The sequence below is a fragment of the Caretta caretta genome, chromosome 4, assembly GCF_965140235.1.
Source record: "Caretta caretta isolate rCarCar2 chromosome 4, rCarCar1.hap1, whole genome shotgun sequence".
Classification (NCBI taxonomy): Eukaryota; Metazoa; Chordata; order Testudines; family Cheloniidae; genus Caretta; species Caretta caretta.
The window spans coordinates 99,317,145-99,342,361 of record NC_134209.1 but is presented as its reverse complement, the minus strand read 5'-3'; the positions used below and the strand labels follow the sequence as shown (position 1 = coordinate 99,342,361).

At 41.6% G+C, this 25,217-nt stretch overlaps 1 protein-coding gene across 7 annotated transcripts in view; it reads left to right on the top strand.

Annotated features, from left to right (window-relative positions):
• The window catches only part of CRACD (capping protein inhibiting regulator of actin dynamics), a 221,009-nt gene that overhangs the window by 77,580 nt on the left and 118,212 nt on the right, over positions 1-25,217 (top strand). For 4 of the 7 annotated variants that reach the window (XM_075127893.1, XM_048848211.2, XM_048848210.2 and 1 more), the window contains exon 2: positions 7,114-7,232. Coding sequence is in view for 2 of the 7 variants with exons in the window: in XM_048848209.2 (XP_048704166.2) it covers positions 22,083-22,149 (67 nt within the window). In the remaining 5 variants the exon portion in view is untranslated. Of the gene's footprint in view, positions 1-7,113; positions 7,233-22,065; positions 22,150-25,217 lie in introns of those variants that run through there. The other 3 variants (XM_048848209.2, XM_048848208.2, XM_048848213.2) reach the window with 2 other exon arrangements.

Below are 25,217 nucleotides of genomic sequence, written 5' to 3'. Positions count from 1 at the left end.
AGAAATCGGTTTTATATATTCGAGTGTGTGTGTCCCCACAGAAAATGCTCTAAGTGCATTAAGCGCATTAACTCGGCGGAGTGCTTCCACAGTACCGAGGCTAGCGTTGACTTCCGGAGCGTTGCACTGTGGGTAGCTATCCCACAGTTCCCGCAGTCTCCGCTGCCCATTGGAATTCTGGGTTGAGATCCCAATGCCTGATGGGGCTAAAACATTGTCGCTGGTGGTTCTGGGTACATATCGTCAGGCCCCCCTTCCCTCCCTCCCTCTCTCCGTGAAAGCAAGGGCAGACAATCGTTTTGCGCCTTTTTTCCTGAATTACCTGTGCAGACGCCATACCACGGCAAGCATGGAGCCCGCTCAGGTAACTGTCACCGTATGTCTCCTGGGTGCTGGCAGACGTGGTACGGCATTGCTACACAGTAGCAGCAACCCATTGCCTTCTGGCAGCAGACGGTGCAATACGACTGGTAGCCGTCCTCGTCGTGTCCGAGGTGCTCCTGGCCATGTCGGCTGGGAGAGCCTGGGCAGACATGGGCGCAGGGACTAAATTTGGAGTGACTTGACCAGGTCATTCTCTTTAGTCCTGCAGTTAGTCCTATTGAACCGTCTTATGGTGAGCAGGCAGGCGATACGGACTGCTAGCAGTCGTACTGTACCATCTTCTGCCGAGCAGCCATGAGATGTGGATGGCATGCAGTCCTTCTGCACCATCTGCTGCCAGCCAAAGATGTAAAAGATAGATGGAGTGGATCAAAACAAGAAATAGACCAGACTTGTTTTGTACTCATTTGCTTCCCCCCCTCCCCTGTCTAGGGGACTCATTCCTCTAGGTCACACTGCAGTCACTCACAGAGAAGGTGCAGCGAGGTAAATCTAGCCATGTATCAATCAGAGGCCAGGCTAACCTCCTTGTTCCAATAAGAACAATAACTTAGGTGCACCATTTCTTATTGGAATCCTCCGTGAAGTCCTGCCTGAAATACTCCTTGATGTAAAGCCACCCCCTTTGTTGATTTTAGCTCCCTGAAGCCAACCCTGTAAGCCGTGTCCTCAGTCGCCCCTCCCTGCGTCAGAGCAACGGCAAACAATCGTGCATCTGAGTTGAGAGTGCTGTCCAGAGCAGTCACAATGGAGCACTCTGGGATATCTCCCGGAGGCCAATACCGTCGAATTGTGTCCACAGTACCCCAAATTCGAGCCAGCAAGGCCGATTTAAGCGCTAATCCACTTGTCAGGGGTGGAGTAAGGAAATCGATTTTAAGAGCCCTTTAAGTCGAAATAAAGGGCTTCATCGTGTGGACGGGTGCAGGTTTACATCGACTTAATGCTGCTAAATTCGACCTAAAGTCCTAGTGTAGACCAGGGTTAGGTAACCCATTCCAGTGCTTCACCACCCTCCTAGTGAAAAAGTTTTTCCTAACATCCAACCTAACCCTCCCACACTGCAACTTTAGACCATTACTCCTTGTTCTATCATCTGGTACCACTGAGAACTGTCTAGATCCGTCTTCTTTGGAACCCCCTTTCAGGTAGTTGAAAGCAGCTATCAAATTCCCCCTCATTCTTCTCTTCTGCAAACTAAACAATCCCAGTTCCCTCAGCCTTTCCTCATAAGTCATGTGCTCCAGCCCCTAATAATTTTTGTTGCCCTCCGCTGGACTCTTTCCAATTTTTCCACATCCTTCTTGTAGTGTGGGGTCCAAAACTGGACACAGTACTCCAGATGAAGCCTCACCAATGTCGAATAAAGGGGAACGATCATGTCCCTTGATCTGCTGGCAATGCCCCTACTTATACATCCCAAAATGCCATTAGCCTTCTTGGCAACAAGGGCATGCTGTTGACTCATATCCAGCTTCTTGTCCACTGTAACCCCTAGGTCCTTTTCTGCAGAACTGCTGCCTAGCCATTCGGTCCCTAGTCTATAGCAGTGCATGGAATTATTCCATCCTAAGTGCAGGATTCTCTCTATGTAATATCTCCATAAAGTATGTGTTTTGGAACCTAAGGGGAGAGTGGAAAATCAAAAGATTGGAGCACCTGAGAGAGCTGAATATATTATATTGTTCAATTAAACAAACAGAAAAGCTAGCTGTATGACTCCAGCTCAAGGCTGCTCTCAGCTTGCTATCTGCAAGAAAATTTCTAGAAGCCAATATACTACTACTCCTAACCCAGTACGACTCCTCTGTGAAACTTAAAATCCAGTTCTTCTCAATTAAAGGGCAGATTGCCAGAGAATTAACCTATATACTTTTAGCACTTTTGATCTGTAGATGTCAAAATTCATTCCTAATAATAATAATTCTGCGAGGAATGAGTCTGTTTATATGGAAATTAATTGATCTTTAAATATTTGTGGTAAATAGGCCCAATGACCTGTGATGGGATGTTAGGTGGGGTGGGATCTGAGTTACTACAGAAAATGCTTTCCTGTGTATCTGGCTGGTGAATCTTGCTCATATGCTCAGGGTTTAGCTGATCGCCATATTAGGGGTTGGGAAGGAATTTTCCTCCCTGGCAGATTGGAAGAGGCCCTGGAGGTTTTTCGCCTTCCTCTGTAGCACGGGGCACTGGTCACTTGCTGGAGGATTCTCTGCTCCTTGAAGTCTTTAAACCACGATTTGAGGACTTCAATAGCTCAGACATAGGTGAGAGGTTTTTCGCAGGAGTGGGTGGGTGAGATTCTGTGGCCTGCGTTGTGTAGGAGATCGAACTAGATGATCATAATGGTCCCTTCTGACCTTAGTATCTATGAATCTATAAATGGTTCAGAGTGAGACCTTCCCCTTGTTCATATTAAAAAACTATGAGACACAATCACTCTATCCTTTCCATCTGAGCCACAATCAACATCCTAATGCTTTCTCCAGGGGTCATCAGTATTATCTATGTTTGAGGGAAGCATATACATCTTACTCTGAGTCAATGCCATCCTCTCCATGGAGAGAAAGTGTTTTATGAATAATGTTGGTAGCATGCATTATCAGGATGCAAGTCACTTTCACTTGTCCTGAGGTTTTTTCCCTAGCTCCAGCATTCTGCAAAGAAGAACACTGAAATATTTTCCCAGGAAAACAGAATGTGTCAGTTGTTTACCCTAAAAAGTAATCAGGTTTTACCTTTCTATTGCACATCTATTAATAAAATGTGAAGTATTTTGCAAACTATAAATGTTTGCTGGTTTGCTGTGTTTACCTACCTCCCTGTCTCATGTTGCATATCTGAGTGACAACCCTGTGGAGTATGTACAAGAACAATTGTCCTTGAGAAGTTGAAAATAGAGCACTAGATCAATTTACCTGCTTGTAACTCTAGTACCAAGAGGGCTATTTTTAGGGAGCTACTTTTATAACAGGCTTCTTTTGCTGCAAAGCTTTGTACTAGTGTAGTTCTGGAGGCAGGATGCAAAGAAGCGTATCTGTATGTTTAGTTTGTTTGAACTGTAAAAAGGTCCACTATATAGAGTCTTTCTCCACTTCTCCCACCCCAATACAAACATGATAAATTCACACAGTTTTTCCTTTCCTGAATTTCATTCCAATTAGTTTTCTTGTGTATTCTGTGTGCCTTCCCAGTTGCTTCCTTCCGGGTGTTAATTATTAAGTGGGCCGTGATAATTGCTCCTAAGTGTATATAGAATATGCATCTGCTTAATTTTTCTGTTGGAACTGTACGTTGTAATGCTGTATTGAATCTCACGGCTGCTTTGGAAAGAGAGAATTTAGGATGGTATCCTGAAAGAAATTTCCAAGGACCTCTTCCTTCCCAGAAATCTGTGGGAGCAACAGTGGCAGCAGAACACTTCTCATCTGGGGAGGAAGCTGAAAGCTACTAGATGTGGGAAGAGCTTTTGTTCCATCGCATTTCTGGGTGCGTTCCCAGTGCTGGTATACAGTGATTAATCTAAGTGTTTCTCTTCCTCACAGCTGTGACAGAGCAGGTTTGTGCTATGCTTCAGGGTTCTGTTCCTTTGGCTTTTCCTTCTGGTTTTTATGTTTTGTTAGGCACAAGCTCAGTGAAAAGTCACACCATTGTATACACGCCTCAGAACCTTAAGGGGGTAAAAGGAAACATGACACTATATAGTAACAGCTACCAATAGGCTAACTATTCCCAGAGGGATGCAGCCAAGGTAATTGAACTGTAGTCTGTCAGTTACAGCAGGTTCTTTTTGCCCATGCATTGAACCCTTGACATCTGCTCTGCCAGGACAAGTATAATAACTGAAGTAAGGGGGGGAAATGTGTTTAAATGAACTAGGGAGCAGTCCCACTGAGGGAGATATGGGTTTGACTTCCCATGCTTGCCATTTAGCACTGCCAGAACAAGGAGTGCTAAAGAGGTTGCATGCTTGTTATGACTTATGGTCTCACATATGGTTTACAGAAATCAACTAACAGACAGCACTGTGACTAGAATTCACAGCTTTTAGCTCTAAAAGCACAGAACTGATCTTTGTGATCTAAAAGAGCAACTCCACTATCACCGTGGGCTTTTCACAGACATTAACGCAGGCTGGTCCGGAAAGGTGCATGACGCACGCATCTTTCCGAACACAGGCCTGTTCAGGAAGCTGCAAGCAGGGACTTTCTTCCCAGACCAGAAGATCACCGTAGGGGAAGTCGAAATGCCCATTGTGATCTTGGGAGACCCCATCTACCCCTTAATGCTGTGGTTTATGAAGCCATACACGGGGCAACTTGGCAGCAGCAAGGAGCGATTCAATAACAGGCTGAGCAAGTGCAGAATGACTGTGGAGTGTGCTTTTGGCCGTTTAAAGGCCTGCTGGCACTGCCTATATGGGATGCTGGACCTGGCTGATGACAATATTCCTATTCTTACAGGTACATGCTGTATGCCCCATAATATTTGTGAAGGGAAGGGTGAAAGCTTCACTCAGGGCTGGACCACTGAGGTTCAGTGCCTGGAGGTTGAGTTTGAACAGCCAGTGACCAAGGCTATTAGAGGGGCACAGCACGGGTCCACGAGAATGGCCAGTGGGATGCTTTGAGGCATCAATCTGAAGCTGAAAGCCACTAATATTTGTTGCTATGCTTGGGAGTGCAGTGCTTGTAATGCTAGGAGGTAATTGTAATTGGTGCAGACTATGCAATATGAAGGTTTAAGATAATTGTCTGTTGCTTTGCAGGGCTCTGTTTGCTTTCAATTAATAGAATAAAGATTGCTTTCAAACCAACACAATTCTTTTATTAAAACGAGAGACAAACAAACAAACACATCAGCAGTGAGGGGGATGGGGGAAGGGAAGGTCCCAAGAGGAGGTGGGAACCCTGGGACGGTTAAAGATTTGTGTATGTCCAGGGATCATATCCAATCTTCTTTGGAGTACAGTGCAGCAGGTGCTGTACTTCAGCAGGGCCAAACTGCAGAAGGATGGGTGTTGAGTGCAGTGGATACTGGGAGTCCGCAGGACTGGACTGTGGCGGGGCAGGAGTGGAATGCAGTGGGTACAAACTGGAGCCAGATCAGAGTGTGTTGGCGGTGTCTGGAGGCACATGGGAAAGAGTTTTGCGACAGCGGCTTCAGGGGAGTACGGGCACGTTTGCAGTGCTAGAATCACCTGGAGCGTGTCCGCTTGGCGCTCCATAACATTTAAGAGCCGCTCCGTGGCTTCATTCTGGCACGCCGCATTCTCCTTTCGGTCCCTCTTCTCGCTGTCCCACCTCTCCTTCAATTCCTATTTTTCAGCGGCAGAGTGAATCATAACGACAAACAGAAAAACAGTTCTTTGTGGCTGCTTTCTAATTCTATGCAGTTGTTCAGCTGCCAATAACGAAGAGGGAGGCTGGGCTCCCAAGGCCATCTCTATGCAGTTTAAATGCAACATTTTACAGAAGCAGTATTGTTTGCAGCATAGACAAGACTGATTCAGTGCTTTGACACACAGCCAGTACTCATACCTGTCACTAACTGGCTGACCCCAGGCAAGCACACATGACCCACAAGACCCCACAAATGGTGAGTAGCCACAGGGGCAGTGTTCCTGGTCCCTGCTGTACACTGGGCACGTGGCTCTTGGGGAGAGCCAGCACTGTAGGGGGGGCCGGATAATCATTCCTGTCCCCACGTTTTCCACAGGCTGTGTTCATTATAGAAGATATCTCGCTGCTGAGGGTGGACAGGGAATCAAGGGAGAGTCTTCTCCAAGATTGCGGCTTCTGCCCTGGCCCTTATGCAGCTCGTCTGTGTGCAGCAATGGTCTCCCCGCCCCCGGTGATGGCAGAGTGGCACGGGAAAGTTACCATTAATGGGGCAAGAAACAAAGCAGCTCTGCCAAAGAACCTGCAGCAGTGGATTGCCCAGTATCTCCGTGAGAGTTTCATGGAGATTTCTAAGCCAGATTCCCGTGAAGTGAGGGAGTCAATCAACAGCCTGTTCCGCCGCTCAGACTAGGCATGTGGTGGTACGTGCATCATACAGACACAAGCCTGCCTTCTGCAGTCCTCTTGCCCCCAGTGACTTGCTTCAGCGATTCCCAAAATCAAATCCACTTACCAGGGGCCTCCTCTCGTATTTGCGTTTCGCCTTGAAATATTACAACAAAATAAAAAAAATAAAAACATTATCTTTCTGGAACTTTTTAAAGCAAATAACATACATTTTTGACCAACTTGTGTTTTGAAGAAAGCAGTTTGCTTTTGTTAAAGCTATGATGAAAAATAATCTAATTTTAAACTTTTTTTTTCTTGAGAAATTTGTGGCCAACAACTGCCATCATTACTCTGACAAAACTCCCATTGAAACCAGTGAAATGTTTTTCTTAAATGAGAACTGATTTACAACTGCAGGATTTGGCTCTTTTGAAGGAAAAGTAAGAAAGTATTGCTGTTTTGCCAGTCAGTGAGGGGAGAACAGAGACTATTTTGTATGAAATTCTGCCTCATATGAAAGTAAGAAGTTCATCCAAATCTCCCATGTGTAATATTTTTCTAAGTGGTTTTGAAATGATCTAGCCAAGAGATGTGACAGATAGGAAGTATTCTGTTCATAAAGCACCTGCTTCATATGGGAAGATGTAAAATATTCTAAGGGTATTCCAGTAAAGATTGAAGTAAAAGCTCTCTCTTTCTCTTTTTCCCTCAACAGTTGGGAAGAACATCACTGGCAATGCACCTTGCTTTCTGATATCTGTTATTAAAGAAAGCTCCCAGTTCCAGAAGAGACTCTAATAGGAGTATATAACAACAATACTTAGCTTAAGAAAGGTAAGGAAATTATTGCTCTCCAGGTTTTAAATTAATACTGTAAGGAATATCTTGGTTTTAACAGTTCAAGAAGTTGGATGGAGGGGGAGATGTGAGAGAAGGTAGATTATGATTGATAAGAAAAGGACATGTCTTAGCTATTATGCCTTGAGTTGTAAACATACAGAACAAGAAACTCTAACTTCATGCTAAAGGTAGAAAAGCATGCAAATGTGTGTGTTACTGTACTTCTAACCACCACTGTATATGGAATCAGACATTTTACTTTCTTCTCAGCCAAAAGGGTCAACATGGGCTATCCAGAGGTTTAGGAATGTCTCAGGTCTCCTGTGCAACTCTGTCTTGCTTAGATCAGGGGTCAGCAACCTTTCAGAAGTGGTGTGCTGAGTCTTCATTTATTCACTCTAATTTAAGGTTTCATGTGCCAGTAATACATTTTAATGTTTTTAGAAGATCTCTTTCTATAAGTCTATAATATATAACTAAACTATTGTTGTATGTAAAGTAAATAAGGTTTTTAAAATGTTTAAGAAGCTTCATTTAAAATGCAGAGCCCCCCGGACAGGTGGCCAGGACCCGGGCAGTGTGAGTGCCACTGAAAATCAGCTCACATGCCGCCTTTGGCATGCGTGCCAGAGGTTGCCTACCCCTGGCTTAGATAGACATTTTTCCTGTTTGCAGAATGTGTCACCATTGGCAAATTATTGACAAGAAGTGATCCATCTTTTTAAAACCTAAAGTACTGATCTGCACTTCATTTCTTAATGGAGGATTTTAGATTGACTAGTGGCACATAAAATATTCTTAACTCTCCTGTCCCAACCCCCTCAGCACTAACAGGAAGAAGTTGGAAACAGCTAAAACTTATTATAAATGTTTCTAATGAAGGTTCAATGACAATAACAGAAAATAAATACTTTGCACCCCTCACTTCATATACTTTCCCATATGGAAAGATCACATGAATTGTACATGGTAGATTTTAATATCTCTGTAGTGTATATTTGGCCAAGCTTGCAAAGACTTCACACTCAGCTTGATGGCATTTCTGTGTTTGTCTGTCTGTATGTAATGCAATAACTTCTGAATGACGCATTAAATCAATTCCAAAATTGCAGGTGGTAATCTAGGCATTAATGGCGAGAACCCCATTATTTGGGGGAATATTGAAAAACTAAAAGGGGGAGAAATGGGGACCCATGTAGCCCCTACCCTCTGTGTAGCACAACTAACAGCTTCAATCACCTCTACAATTGTGTATCGATCAAACCACTGGCTGATAGGATAGATGAGCGGCAGACACCACCAATCTGATTGACTTAATGTACCCTCCCTCCACACATGCACATGATATATTATTTGAAAGCTCATATGTCTATTTTAAGATTGAGGTATTATGTGGAACTGTCCTGTGGTGCTGTTCCCATATAAAGGGTAATAAACAATGACACCATCAACACATTAACATGACCACTTTGAAAGATCTGCATTCATTTCTGTTAGTTTAATGACTCCATGTATTATTTCAAGACATAAAATTGGATTTTTTTTGTGACCTCAAAGGATCACAACAACAATCTAAAGGGTAAAACAAAATGTAATAATAAATGTGGATATGTATCGTTGAAATGTAATAGCGTTGGTGACACTTCTAGTCAACATCATTATCATCAGCTTGTTCATCGGTATGATCTCTGTCAAGAGTGCTTGGTTTAACATAGTCTTCGTTGTCCTGGCATGCACACGGTTCTGTGCAGGGAAGATTGTTCTCACTACAGACACAGTTGACTGTGCAGCATCCCCTACTGGTACAAGCACAAATAAGGTCCAGTAGAAGCTCAGGTGCCATTGGATCCTTGAAGAATATAAGAAGTAGTTCATTGTCCACTTTTTTCCATCCTTGTTGCATGGTGATCCAATAGTTTGGTCTATCTATGTGTGAAGCCATCCAAACCTTTGTATGCCAAGATGCTCTTCTGATCTGCTCTTCAAAACTGTTCTCATATGGTGGGAGTTTGGCCGGTGACTTGTCCTTTTTGATGGCTAGATTGAGGCACAAGGAATTCAGGTCTCTGGGCCTATTCTTTTTCTCTCTGATCATACAGCATTGCCACCAACTTCCTTGCTGCAGAAATTGTAGATTACGAGTTGATTTTCTCAAATACTTGTTGATGATGAATCAGTTCTGGATGTGATCTAGGTTTTTCAGATGCTGCCTACTGCATAAGAGACACTGATTGCCTGGGGAGAGTAAGTGACTTTTCTTCCAGTGCTTCAGTGATATTTCTTGTGATGCTGGACTGTCTGCAGACTTTTCTTGATATAGCATCTTGCCATTGAATGAACAGTAGTCTCTGTCCTGATGTCTGTATTATCATCTTCTTCATGGATGAGATTTCCACCAGCATGCATGGCACAATTCCATTTGGAATGAACATACCTCCCTGGAGTCTATCTATTTTAATTTTTGCAGCACTAATGATGAACCGCCTCAGCTCATCATAATTCATGCAGAATCCATGAAAGTGTAATCTTTCAATTACATTGAGAATTCATGGTGTAGCTGTGCAGCAAGGCTTATATGGAGTTGTGTTTATAATTGTGGTGTTACATACTATGCACTTCACAATTGACAGGCACCTTCTTTGAACATCTTCTGAAGGATGATGCTCACTGCAGGCTGAATTATATGGCTTTTTGTCTATTAACCAAAGGACAAACTCCTGCACCACTTGGGGCACAAAAGTAGCTGACGTCTGTAAACAATCACTTGGCTTTGGATAATATTCTGAGGTTTACATTTTGGCTATTTCAGACCAAAGAACTGAAGTGGGCATTATAAAAAAACACTTGTTCATTGGCAAGTTGTTCATCAGGCTCCTTCGCCAGAACAACATCCACAAAACATTTGGATGACGCAAGTTCCTGCTTCACATTATTAGCAGATTGAATAGCATCAGCTAATGTTGTTGTTTCATAGAACAATGGTAGATTTGCCTTGTCCATGCTGTGCATGGAATGAAATTGCAGAACCATAGTGTTTTTCTAATCTTGCCTGTAATTTGCTACTGGAATAGCTTGCAGTTTCTACAGCTGTGGGAAGTAGGGCTTTATATCTTTGTAGCAGCATAGACAGGAGAAGAGTCTTCTTGTTGTATACAAGATCATGGTCTATCTCTTCAATCAGCTGATCAAATGCAATGTCATACAGTTCCCATATTGCTGCAGTGTAGGTAGGCCGTTTTGCTTTAAGATTTGTTTTACTCACATAGGAAGAAAGGCATGTTGAGTGATCTACTACATCCTTAGCAATCAAGTCTTCTGCAGATATTCTGCACACCATGTCATCATCTCCTCTTTGATGTGCTGCCTTCCTAAGATCGATTGTTCTCTCAGATGTTTCTATTTTATGAGGGAATGGCGAACCGTGGCCACTGGGAGCTGCAGGTGGCCATGCAAATGTAAACAAACTGTCTGGTGGCCCACCAGTGGATTACCCTGATGGGCCATGTGTGGCCTGTGGGTTGCAGGTTGCCCACTACTGGACTAGATGCTGCATTGTATGTACAAAAGATTGCAAATGGAGAAGCATTATATTAGGAATTCACATTAATTTATATCTATCCACTATACAGTACAAATTATGGGCACATATTCTCCTGCTTCTGGTGCACAACCTGCAGCATGAGACTGATCGGGTCAGCAAATCTCAACTAAAAATATAGAAAACTATTATAGTCACTTGTGAGATACTTTGACAATTCAGAATATATAATGTGAAAATGCTTCATGTAATATTTTGCAAAATATTGATATTTGCCATTTTTGCCATGTGCTAAACAGGTTCATTTCTGAAAAGAAAATACTTGCCTATGCAAAACCAATCATGTTTTTAAAATACATTGTTGTTTGATAGCTTTTATGAATAAATATCACATTATGGGTGTGAAAATTAGCTTAAACTGTAGTCCTAGTCATGTGGTAGTGTTTCTGGAACTGCAAAAAATGACACTTTCTCATTCTGGGTTCCATTGTTTCACCTCACCTGCAGGCTTACAGCACCGCTTGAAAGCTCCACATCATACCTCATCTAAATGTACATAAAATAAGCTTTCAAATGAGATGTGATGTGGGTGTAGCTCCTGTCAAGGTTCCTCCCCCACTCTGAACTCTAGGGTACAGATGTGGGGACCTGCATGAAAAACCTCCTAAGCTTATCTTTACCAGCTTAGGTCAAAACTTCCCCAAGGTACAAAATATTACACCCGTTATCCTTGGAATGGCCGCTACCACCACCAAACTAATACTGGTTACTGGGGAAGAGCTGTTTGGACGCGTCCTTCCCCCCAAAATACTTCCCAAAACCTTGCACCCCACTTCCTGGACAAGGTTTGGTAAAAAGCCTCACCAATTTGCCTAGGTGACTACAGACCCAGACCCTTGGATCTTAAGAACAATGAACAATCCTCCCAACACTTGCACCCCCCCTCTCCTGGGAAATGTTGGATAAAAAGCCTCACCAATTTGCATAGGTGACCACAGACCCAAACCCTTTGATCTGAGAACAATGAAAAAGCATTCAGTTTTTACAAGAAGACTTTTAATAAAAAATAGAAGTAAATAGAAATAAAGAAATCCCCCCTGTAAAATCAGGATGGTAGATATCTTACAGGGTAATTAGATTCAAAAACATAGAGAACCCCTCTAGGCAAAACCTTAAGTTACAAAAAAGATACACAGACAGAAATAGTTATTCTATTCAGCACAATGCTTTTCTCAGCCATTTAAAGAAATCATAATCTAACACATACCTAGCTAGATTACTTACTAAAAGTTCTAAGACTCCATTCCTGTTCTGTCCCTGGCAAGAAGCAGCATACAGACAGACACAGACCCTTTGTTTCTCTCCCTCCTCCCAGCTTTTGAAAGTATCTTGTCTCCTCATTGGTCATTTTGGTCAGGTGCCAGCGAGGTTACCTTTAGCTTCTTAACCCTTTACAGGTGAAAGGAGCTTTCCCCTGGCCAGGAGGGATTTCAAAGGGGTTTACCCTTCCCTTTATATTTATGACAGCTCCTTTTGGAGAATTGCCACATGCCGATCAATGCCTTCCAGCCTAACAATGTCCCTGCTCATCCTCCCAATAGAGTTTAACATGTTGACACCCTGAATGACTTGTCTCCTAGACAAATAATAATGATGGGGGAAGGGGAATGGGGGTGTGCACAGATCCTGGCATGGGGGAAGGGGAATGGGGGACACAGGTATGGAGGAAGCGAATGATGGGAGGCACACAGAACCTCAGGGCGGGGGGACTAGAGAAACCTAGTATGGGGGTGGGGAGCATGCAGAGCCTTTGCTGTGGAGGTAAGGAAAGAATGGAGGGCATGGGGGAAGTGGGAATGTGGGCATATACAGAGCTGCTGGCATTGGTGGGAAATGGGTGACCCTCATACGGGAGGAGAAGGGAATAGTGGGCACACACAACCCCTGGCAGCGGGAAGTTTGGAGGGAGTCCTTAAAATAGAAGGGAATGAGAAGGTGACATATAGGGAGGTTGTGGATGGAATGGAGGAATGCAAAGAGCTGCTGGTGCAGTGCTCTTAGTCTACAGAAGCAACAAAGTATTTGACTCCCTAGTATAAATGTATAATAGTACATCTGTATAAATTTAAGTCCAGTTTTTTACTTAATGCAGGGATTCAACCTCTTTGTTTTGTATGAAAAATATAGTCTGTCTTCCTAAATTTACTACACATAATCTGGGGATTAAAGATGAATTTTCAGCTAATTCTGTTACTTAATGTATGGGGGTAGCATTAATTTAAAAAAAAAAAAGTTAAGTAATGTTTGCTGTCTGACCGAATTTTCACTCTTTTGCTAACAAATGACTAGCTCGTTACCTTTCACAGTTTCCACATAGTTAAAGCTCATTGCCAACATTCCTCAAAAGTATATTTAAATAAATTATGCTGTTATCAAGCAAAGTTTATAATATGATCCTCCCCCACATTTTTCCTGTTATAAGGTCATAACATATCCCTCCATAAAACTTAATGCAGGGCACACTTAACCTGTGCATATAAATTGCTGAGGTTGTAATTAAGGTTTAGAATTATTCTGTGAGGGAGATTAATGTGTTCTCTGTAGTGTTTTCTTATTAGCTGAAGGCAGAAGGAAGTTCCTTGTGAAGATGTGGAGTCAGTCTCCATCAGTGGAAAGATGCTGTATGAAAGTTAGGGTATAAAAGGCGTCCCATAACTTTGTATTTCCATGCTTTTTAGGATTTGTGTAAGGGTGATATCCCTCTGAGCCAATTTTTATTCCTTTTTAAATGAAGCTTTTGTTTATACATAAACAATATGGTAGTTTGCAAGTGGCATATATTTTACTCTCCTCTAGTCTATATAATACCACACATTTTTAAAATAAAATACTTATATGAAAGAGGCCACTTTCATATTAGTTTATGTATGACACTGTATCTCATAAGTACTATATGCAAAACATACACTACTTATTCCGAATTTGCATGTATGTTTAATAGGTTTTTGTTCCATGAGAGTTAATAAGAGTTTTCTACTACAAAATTCTGTGACAAGAACACACTGCTTTATACTATAGAAAGTAAGAGGCAAAAATGTAACACTGAATAATTTATACATTTTTGAATCTCCACATCATTGTGTTAATGCTCTTTTTTTATTTGTATATTAAAATGCATCATCTTATTTTATTTATTGTAGTATGCTTCTGTTGTCTTTGATGTAGTGGTAAATAATTATTTTAGTATGAATTTTTTTTGGTTTATTTAGCTCTAGTTCCATCTCCTCTCCTTTATTTATACTTAAGTTTCTCGATTCTCAGTCTATGATTTCATTTTCTTTCTCAGTGTAACAGCTGATGGCTTCAGGCTTGTTTTGCTTGTAGCGCCTGTCCTGGTGATCCAAAAGCTTAAAATTTCCTTCTAGGCGTTCTTTTGCTCTTTCATTCCTTGAGCAGATAGGGGGAATAGAAAAGCCTTCGTTTTCTTTAATTCTGTTAAACTTCCTATTTCCATTGTATCATTCATAGCAGTCTTTTTCCTTTGCTCCATTAATTTCTACACTAGCAATGTCTACACTAGCACTTCGCTGGTAAAACTTTTGTCTCCCTCTCTTGTTCCTTATACTCATCCAATTCAGGCTTCTCTCTTTTTCTTATAGCAGCACAATGACTATAGAGGATAAATGCTTTGTCCCTTCAGATATTTGGAAGTTCCATACTACAGTTCTTCCTGTTCATGGAAAATTGTTTGACAAGAGCCCGTTGGAGTTTTTTTACAAAGCAAGAGATGAAAAAATGTGAACAGATAAATCACTGTGCAGTAATCAGCTAAGCGGATAAAATTCTTTATTTTAACAGAATAAGTAGAGGGCCTGGTAAGAGACCTTGGTTTATGTGACTTTCTAACGTAGCATTAGATTACTCATTTTCCAGTCTTCTCTTGCTATATTTACAGCATGTTTTGGTGATAAACAGAATTAATCCATGTACATACTGTCACTGCAACCAAATTGATTTTCCATCCAAGTTTTTATGGATGCAGGTTCTGATCTCCAATGACTCCAGGGCAAAATTGCCCCAAAGCTTTGTGACTGGTCTGCTGGTTTTGGCTCCAGTGGCTAGAGTGATGAAATTCCAGTTATTCTGACGGTTGGAAATGGGAGGTTCAGAAAGGTCTCCAGAACAAATAAAAGCTAGGGAAGTTTCCCCAAGGGGAGGGTGAATAAGAGTTGGGCTTAGGGGAAATTCGCAGAGCTGCCATTGCCTCATGCATTCCTACAAGCAGTGCTGAACAGTTAAGCAGGAGGGTTTGGACCGTAGTTTATCCTGAACACCAGCAGGGGGTGCAGTGCAGCCTACCCAGCGGACAAGCAGCGGTTTGCCTTCCCCACTTCTAGTCACCCTGCTGATTGCCAACCAGGTGGAACAATGGGATGGAAGGAGGGGCTGTGGGTGGTGTGAGCGCTCTACGGAGTGGGGGGGCAGGCTGCTGGGGGGAGAAAGGAAAGGAGAAGGGACAAGGGCTACTGGGGGAAGAGGCTGCTGTGAGGACAAGGGCTGCTGGGGAAGTAAATGGGACAGGAGCTAAGGGAGAAGCCGGCCCCACTGTCAGGGGAGCAAGGAATAGAGAGGGAATGGGATGTAGGGACAGGGGGGCTGCTAAGAGGAAACCCTGCAGAAACTCTCGCTTCTGGTGGGTTTCCTCACACCCAGAAACCACCCCTCATCCACCCTATCCTCAGAAGTCCCTGGTCATCTCTAGTTCCCCCCCAAGCCCCACACCCTATGCCTTCTGAGAAAGGCAAGGAATAAGGTCCCACCTACCCTCACTGTTTAGGGGGAGCCCTGTGAGGAAAATGCATTGTAAATCCAACCCGTTTTACCTGTACTAAGTCCACACGTTTTCAAAACTGATTTTTGTGGTTATATCAAAGTTACTTTCAAATGTGCAGATTAGTGAATTACATGGAGCAGCACAAAACTTGGCAGCTAAGAATTTGGGGGAGTCAAACAGGGAGGAGAGGAAGGGAGAACACAACCAGAGTGCTCAGTTTATCCTCTGCAAGTTCCTGCCCCTGCTACTGACACAAGGCACCTGAAATCATGTACATCACTTAAGAAGAACCTAGGTACTGGCAGGCCAAAGACTAAGAGGAGACTGCCTGATCATGCCCTGCTCAGAAGCACCTGGGCTCCCACTCCTTGCCAGGAGGACACAAACTGTGAGTGTGTGTAATCTCCACCCCTGAAATTGATAGGTGGTAATTCCTGAGAGATCTTTAGATACTCTGTCCCTCATCCCATCATTGGAGTTCCTTGTCCATGATGATGGGTTCTTCCATCTATAAACTGGTCAGCATTTGTGCATTTCAGACTGAGTTTTTAGTAACTGAGTACTCAGGTGCTTTAGCTTACACATATAGTGTGTACTGGGAATTAGTCTTTGCACCAGGGGACTCTGTTCAGAGGAGTGTTTGCAGGGGAAGTTGGATTGCAATTTGTGGGGTTTTATATTATTAGTCTATTTGCAACAGTTGTTTCAAAAGCTTGGGCTTTTGTTATAGTTTTCTGTCTGCACTTTCCTTCCCTTTGTTAGGACATAGGACTGTCCACATTTTGTGCTTTTACTATCTGCTTATGTGTGTGTTGTTAGGGTGCAATGGCAGCTGTGTAATAGTTAAGTTGGCATTACAAAGTTCAGTTTTAACAGGAGATTTAAACCTTATCTTGTAAAAATCTAACTGAAATTACAAAAAACAAAACATAGATTATAAACTTTGAGTACTGTTTAGATTTTTCATTGGTGGTTTGATGAAAAATGAATTGGCAAAGAAAGACTAATAATTCAAAAATCACCCATTCTAATGATTTCCCCCTTCTCCCACCATCCACTGGACTGTCTCACTTCTCTTAGTATCCTTTTTGCAAGAAATCTAAGACACTCTGAGACTGTCCTTTTGCCTCACTGCTGCTCCTCATGCAGATTCCTGAAATATCATCTGTTATACCTGGGTAGTGTTTGTTTACAGTGTTATATAACTTTTTTGCCACAATTGAGAATGTGTGCGCCAAGGTGAACCCACCAAATTTTAGTTGGATGAAAAATCAGAGTGAGACACACACAGTCTACCTCCTTCCCCAACTGCATATCCCTGTAGTTTAGGAGAAAGTTCCCAGATTTGGGAGGGGACATCAGGAGTTCACATCTCACCTAAGTGCTGTTTGAAGTCCTTTGAAATTCACTACCATTATTAAAAACTACAGATGTGAATGCCAATCAAGAAGACAAGTAGGGAAGAGCTGCTAAACAGTCTCATCTCCCTGTTCTGCCCCATTTTTAAAATAAATTAGCAGAGGACTTATGCAAGGTCACTGCAGGTCCAGACCATAGGTCTCTAACATTTACTATCACGAACATTATTTATTGCATCACACTACCTTTTAGAATGACTGACTAATTTAGTTTGTGTTATCCTGTCTCTAACCACTATAACCCGCTCTTCTCTCCCAGACTCAGGGATAGAATTCAGGGTTCTTGATTACCAGTATTATACAGCTGATTAATAAACAGCTGTGTAAACCACTATGAAAATGTATGTCAAGTCTTCCTTTAGTGAGTGGTCTATGCAGAGGCTAACTGTTATTCTGCATAGGCTGCAGAGATGCGGGGTGGGGTTTGGGGGACCATCCAGTCCATGGCCCGACCACTTTTTGGCTGGGCCAAACCTGAGTGGTGCTGCAACCCCGTGGTCCAGGTCACAAAACCACTTGCTCAAATTTGGAGGGGATGGATGTGATGCTCATGGGCTGGGAGGATGGGGCCTGGGGGGTCAGGCTGCTGATAGGGGAGGGGCACCTGAGAAAGGAAGAGGGAGTCAGGGAAGGGAAATCTGTGCCCCCCAGTTTAATAGCATCCTGCAGCCCCTGTTCTGGTAGCTAAACAGAGAGTGGTTAAGTTAGAGATCTGAAGGTGAAGGGGTTCAAAAGCCTGCTTCTGATCTATGTGGGAAGATGCTATAGTTACATGCAATTCACACAGTGCAAAGATTATTTTAAAACACATTTGTATTTAAAAACTATGTAAATTATGGTCTGAATCACCAAAATACACGTTTTACATTTAACTCCTTTGTTACACGGTTTGCATGTGTAACCTACTGATCAGTGTGTGTGTGTGTGTGTGTGGTATATCTCCTGCTGTGCCCAATCCACAGAGGATCTAAGCCTGTGATTGCTCTCATCTTGAGATAGTGGCTGTTAGGACAAGCTGTAAAGGATCATGCTTTTATCTCTGGGGATCATAAATTCAATCCCTGGTATTTGCCAAGATGGTGACTGTCACACTTGCAATGCAGCAAGTTGGTATGTTTGAGGATGAGAGGAATGCTTCATGCTGGCCCTGAAGGGGAAAGCAATAGGCAGATCTGCTGGTGTAATGTAGGAGAAAACACCCTGCAGCTCTCCTGGCTGTATCAAATGTCCAGAGATCTATGAGGCTACAAAATGTTTGGGAAGTGAGTGATGACACAGCCTCCTTCACAGAAGTTCCCTCTAGCTGACAGGTTATATTGTCACTGCTAAACATTGAGGGCTGCTCTTGCTGAACTTACTTTCAGTCATTTCTAAATAGGAATAAAATATGAACAAAGAAATTACCAATGCCCGCTAGAGCCTCTCACTCTTTGAGTGCTAGTTTCCACGGTACACATCTGATGAAGTGAGCTGTGGCTCACGAAAGCTCATGCTCAAATAAATTGGTTAGTCTCTAAGGTGCCACAAGTACTCCTTTTCTTTTTGCGAATACAGACTAACACGGCTGTTCCTCTGAAACAGGAGCAACCGTTTCTCCCTCTGATTCCTCGGCAGTGTAGCTCCTCTTCTCCACGGCTTTACGGAGCTATCCACTGAGGTACACAAGAGATGTTAAAAAAAATGCTAGGAATTTAGCACAAAACCTATATTTAATGGCAGTTTAAATTGTGTCAGGAATAGAGCTGTGTGAATAACTGATCTTTTGGTTTGGTGGCTAACCTGAAATATTAGGGGAAAAATAATTTTGGTTGAACAAAAGTTTTGGGTTTTATTTTGTTTTTCAGAGTTTTTGTCTTAATTGTTTTAAATATAATTAAAGTAAAATTCAAAATGAAAAGTCATTTTTAATTGAAAAGTCAAAATGCTTCATTTAGAAAATGTCAAAATGAAACATTTTGACTTTTTAATTTTTTTTCCAACTGAAACAATTTGATGAATTTGACATAAATTTTATCTGAAAAATTCCACCCAGGAATTTCACCCAGGTTTTGTATTCTGATGTATAACCAGCATGAAACACAGTAGGCAAAAGGAATCCCAAGACACTGAAGGACTCTCCAGATATGTGGACTCTCTACTCAGACCCTATGCCACCAGCACTCACAGCTATCTCCGTGACACTACTGATTTCCTGAAAAAACTACAATGCAAAAAACTACAATGATCTTCCAGAAAACACCATCCTAGCCACCATGGATGTAGAGGCTCTTTACACAAACATCCCACACACAGATGGAATACAAGCTGTCAGGAACAGTATCCCTGATGATGCCACAGCACAACTGGTTGCTGAGCTCTGTGACTTTATCCTCATGCACAATTATTTCAAATTTGGTGACAATAGATACCTCCAGACCAGTGGCACCGCTTTGGGCACCCGCATGGCCCCCAAATGTTGTAGTGGCAGTGCATTAATTGGCTAAATAATCTTAGAGGCCCCAGTTCAGGAGAACATCCCTATTCAGGAAAGCGCAGAAGCACATGCTGAACTTTAACCACATAGTTAAGTGTGTTCCTGAATCAGGTACTAAGTGACTGGCAAGATATCAACAGAGGCAACTTTTCTGAGAATTCTAGAAGAAAAAGAACCAATATTTAGATTTTGATGATCACTTGATGATCACTTTAGATAAGCTATTACCAGCAGGAGAGTGGGGTGGGAGGAGGTATTGTTTCATGGTCTCTGTGTATATAATGTCTTCTGCAGTTTCCACAGTATGCATCCGATGAAGTGAGCTGTAGCTCACGAAAGCTCATGCTCAAATAAATTGGTTAGTCTCTAAGGTGCCACAAGTACTCCTTTTCTTTTTGCCAATATTTAGATTGGAACTCATGACATAACACTATTCTCTGTGATCTCACTGTAGCTTTTCATCTTATGTCTGTATTGGTAATGCATTTCTGTTTATCTCTGCAAGTAGTCATGGGACACTCTGGGGTACATTTTCAAAGCAGTGTGGAGGGCATTATACAAGTCTCATGAATCTACTTGGTAACCATATGCAAAATGCCTTCTCCATCTCCATTTCAAAAATTTTCTAAAACCATATATTCTGTGAAGCCTTTTTTTCTTGAATGACCATATTCTGCTCTGTTTGTGTTCAGCTCTTCAGTGTACTTTTACCATTAGGCTACAAGTTCTTAGGGACAAGAATCTGTTAATTGCTGAGCAAGTCACTTACTGTACCGTGCTAGCCTATGTATGCTTATGTTGCTATATAAATAATAGTAATTAGAAACTTTTTATAAAATTATGCTGCGGTATTCTATGGTGATGATGCAAAACTGTTTCTTACAGTAGTGTTATTACAGTGCTGAGGGCCATAATTGTACAATATTGCAACATTTTTAAAATAAAGCCTGAGACAATTAAACTCGAGGACATTGCTTCCAAAATGCACCTCAGAAATATTGCCACATTTTCAAACATATATTTCATACACCGCACCTGCAAACGATATGCACACACTTGCAGCAAACAAAAGTACATGGAACACACACATGTGCAAAAGTTATAGTTACATGCAAATGGTTCACTCACAGTTCATTTTGCATGTGCCTATTTTGTAGGTGCAACTTAAAGCACGTATACGATGTTTGAAAATTTGGCCCATAATGTCTTATATACCTTTGCCTAATGTTCACTGCTGTCTATAGTTGCCTTGAAGTTCTGTGATTTACTGGATTTACAATAGAGAGACAAGGTGGGTGAGGTAATATCTTTTATTGGACCAACTTCTGTTGGCGAGAGAGACAGGCTTTCAAGCTTACGCAGAGCTCTTCTTCAGGTCAGCGTACAGCTCTGTGTAAGAGTGAAAGAGTTTCTCTCTCACCAACAGAAGTTGGTCCAATAAAAGATATTGCCTCACCCACCTTGTCTCTCTAATAACCTGAGACCAACATGGCGAGAACTACACTGCATTCAACAATGTACTTATAATAGGGAGAGATGTCTCCAAATCTGTATCCTGGCTAGTAGCAAGAGTTGAATTTTCCCTTTAGAGTGACAACCAGTTAATTTAGTTTCCCATCATCAGGTCTTGAAAAGGTGTACTTTGTGTTAATGCAGTATCCAGTAGAAATAATATCTTACAGTATTGTCTTATCTGTGCCCATACTGTATATATGTACCACTGTGTCAAGCAACACACCCCCACCATATCATCCTTCTCTCCCCTGAAAAAAGAGAGGAGAAAGTAATTCTAGGAGATTGAGATTTAGTTTGATAGCAGGTACACAGCCTACAGGAAGATCTCCCTAAAATAGTTTTTCAAGACCTTTTAAATGGTTATCTGAATTTGAACCTATGTTTACAGAAAGATAAACCCCATAATTATTTAATGAATATCCTGCTGGTTCTGGAAGGTATAGTCTACTGGTATGAATAGCATTCTTAATGTAGGCAACAAAGTGTCTCTTCCTTTAGTGAACCTGTAACATTAGTTCTTCATCACCTGGTAGAACTTAAAATCTTAAAAATATACACTCTTCTGTAAGTGAAAGCTTAGGGAACAATTGAACTTCCAAAGAGATGTGTTCACACCGTAGTTGTTTGGTTAAGTAAAAATATTGCAAACATTGTAAAAATATCTGTAGACCTATTACTTCTTTCCATCATCACCAAGAGAACAATTCTCAATAAACTAGACACTGAAATTAAATACAAACATATTCAATATCATACAGTCTCCTTATTACAAGGCTCCATAATTTGAGGGAGGTATAATTTACTGGAGCTGCAGTTGTTCATTTCTTATGAAATGCAATTATAATTCTTATATTGTATTGAAGATTTAATAGTCAAACTGGATAAGGCATTTTATTGCATATTTTAGTATCTGTATCTAAATAATGTTAAAACATAAGAAATTTCATTGTAAAAGGACAGAGAAACAATGAGTGGAGCAGAATTATGCATTTCGGTCTTCCTAAATTCATTGGTTATGTAAATCTGCTGTGTTGTACTTTTTGTTTCAGTAACATTTGACAAAACCATGGCTACAGATGAAAGGGACAATAAACAGAATGTTCAAGCTGAGGTACTGGGTACTGATGCTTCAGGTACTGTAAAAATAAATTGGTGCTTTTGATTGCAACTTAAAGAGGCAGAATCCATTTTCTTTTTCATTTTGTTTATGTATGAAGCTTCCTTCTTCCTCATGAACTGGGCAAAAGAAATGTAAAGTAGCCTAAAGGATCTGTGCTCTTGCTCTGACTGAAAGGTTGTAGTGGTGACCGTCTTCCAGGTTTTATTTATCACAGACTGGTCTCCTGACATGCTCCATTTTAAATAAAAGTGATATATCATAGTTTGAGATAGCAAGTTCTTAGTGATTGTAAACCACTGTTTTTTTCAAAACAGCTCTTTCTTATTTTTAATAGGTCAAATCCTATAGCCCTTTTTCAGGTAAAACTCACGGGAGTTTTCTCTGCATAAAGACTAGGTAATGACAGCAAGCATTTGGCCCAATATTTCTTCCCTTTCTTATAAAGTTGCAGTTATGTCTTCTTATTATTTCACATAGGTTTCTATGTTGATCTTATATAATATTCAGCTCAGATTTAGCCTCATGTGAATCAAAGAATTCTAGAAATTAGATATGGAGAGGCAATCCTGTATTAGATTATTTTGTTACCCTTATTTCAATGCGGGTTTGTTCCATTTAGTATATTCCTGTGTATACCGTGTTACCCCCCATGTTAGCAACAGTGAGAGCTCTGCTGCTGCTAAGCTATGTGTCAGCTCTCTGACACAGCATCCTGATCTGCCTTGCCAGCAAACTCGTCAAGACTTTGCCAGTCTAAACCTTGCCATGCTGATAAGTCAGTGAACCCCAGTTCCCGAGTTCCCCAGAGATGTCCCCCTGTGTTGTCCAGTCCCTCTCACTGTACACTCACAGAAATTATTGAGTTTGCTGCCTCCAGAAAGGTAGAGCACATATCAGCCAGTTAGGCTAGCTGAAGACTCACTCTTCACTCTAATGCACAGCACTTGAGATGCTTTGTAATAAAACTACCAGCATCTCCAGCCCAGGGGACCCAACATTCACAAAATGCTGTTCCCATGGTTCCCTAAGTGATGGATCCCTAAAATGCCTTTTTGTATGCCTTATATTATCCATAGTCCAATGTGTCTGCCTCAAGAGCCAGGAAAGATTCCTGGGGTGCAGACTGTGTCCCCCAATGTGCTCAATAAACTGCCACTTGATTGTTAGTTTATCATATATGTAAATGTGCTTTCATTGCCCTCTGCCAATAGTGAAGCTGGTCAGACAGGTAAATACACATTCCTTTTGTCTTGGGGAGGCTGGGTTTATACGCTGCTTCCCAAACATATTTTAAGAACATATTTCCTGCAGGCGGATATAACTCTTTGTACACAAGCCGTACATACATCACACAGTGATTTTTTTTCAGGGCCAGCGTGTTACCAGTTTACATATGATATCTTACATGACACCTTTTAGATACATATTAGGACAACAGTATGTTGGGGGTAATGAGTGTGTCAGGCCTGATCTGAGTTACAGTATGGTGTGCCCTCTGCCAGTTGGCATTGTGGGGGGCTCCCAGGAACAGAGAGGAGGCCACAGATACGTGGAAGGCCAGAGGATAGGAAGAGCAAATCTGGCTGGTGACAGGAAGCACTTTATGTGCTCTCAGCACTGTTGCACAATAAATGCCAAGAAACAAGTTGTCCGCTGTCCCAAAAGATGTATTCAAACCAGGATAAAACCATGGAACTTTTCAGGAGGACCCAGGGGCTATGTACTAAAATAGGGATGTCTGGTCTTTGTATCTGGGGAAATATGCAAGGTCACCCTTGCTGTAGTTTCTCTTAAATTCTCTGTTTGGCTACAGAGCCAGAGGAAGGCTAGAAGGGGCCAATTAACTGGTATTTTTATTCACCAATGAATAAGAAATGGTTCTGTCTCTTTAAAATGGCTAACAGTGTGGTATTTTGTGTTGTGATTATTACTGCAGTATATGATCATGAAATTGTTCAAGTGAATAGAATAACTTCATGGTATACTGTGGTGTGATGTGGCCTCATTCTACTCAATTCCTTTTTCTTTCTGCAGGGCTGTCTCAGCTTTGCACTTTCAGTGCTGGCAATGATTAGATTTCTATTACTTTGATTTAAAAAATTTAGAATTGAAAAAAGTGTCAAAGTCTTGTCAATGTAAGTTGGTGAATGGAACCTATCTGGTAGAAATTTAGCTGATCAGATCTGAGATGAACAGTAATGGACTAAGGAGTCTGTGGTTTAATGAGATAAGAAAGGATAAGTGCCCAGGTCTTATTTGGGTAAAATGCCCATAATAAGAAGAAGATTAGTGGTGAATTACAAGAATGATCATTAAAAGAAGAGACTGTTCTCTCCAATGGCAAGCTTAGGGGCACACCTTCAAAGATCACTTCATGTGTGTCTCTCTTTGTCTGTGTGAATTTAATTTGTTTGAAAGGTGTTGGACTGGCAGCCCTAGCAAATGAAGACCTCTGTTTACCCTCAGAACAGGTATAGCACAGACAGCAGCAGTGTACATTTTTCCACTTTGCATTCAGTGCCTTACACTTAAGGTAATGCATATTGAAAAGAAAAAAACCCATGTAATGAAGCAAAAATTAAAGAGCCATGTCTAGAATTAGCTAGAATTATATCTCACTCTTAATGGTCCCAGTGGTTTCACCTCACCTTGTATCCAATATAAGACAAGATGAAAATGTGAGGTGAGCCATGCTGCCAAGAGAGCACAAATTTCAGGATGTCATCAATATTATTAATACCGCTAATGGAGCTTCTTAAGGGTGAATTTACAGTTACATTCGGGGTCTTCTTGCTGCTGCTCCCTCTGGAACCAGGTATGAAAGTAGTGCTATTATCTGCATTCCTGATTTTTAAAAACTTATCTCATGTTTTCCCAACTAAGGCTCCAGAGCACATGCTTAACCTTATTACTATGAGCAGTCCCATCAAAAGCCCACCCTAAATACATTTGTGCCTTAAAACCTTGAAGTTCCCCAGGGCTCCCATGGTTCTGCAGGAGTCCCTACATATCTATATTGACCTCTAGTAGTGTCCCTTGTCCAGTTCCTGGCAGCATGTTCCATTGGCAACAGTCTACTCA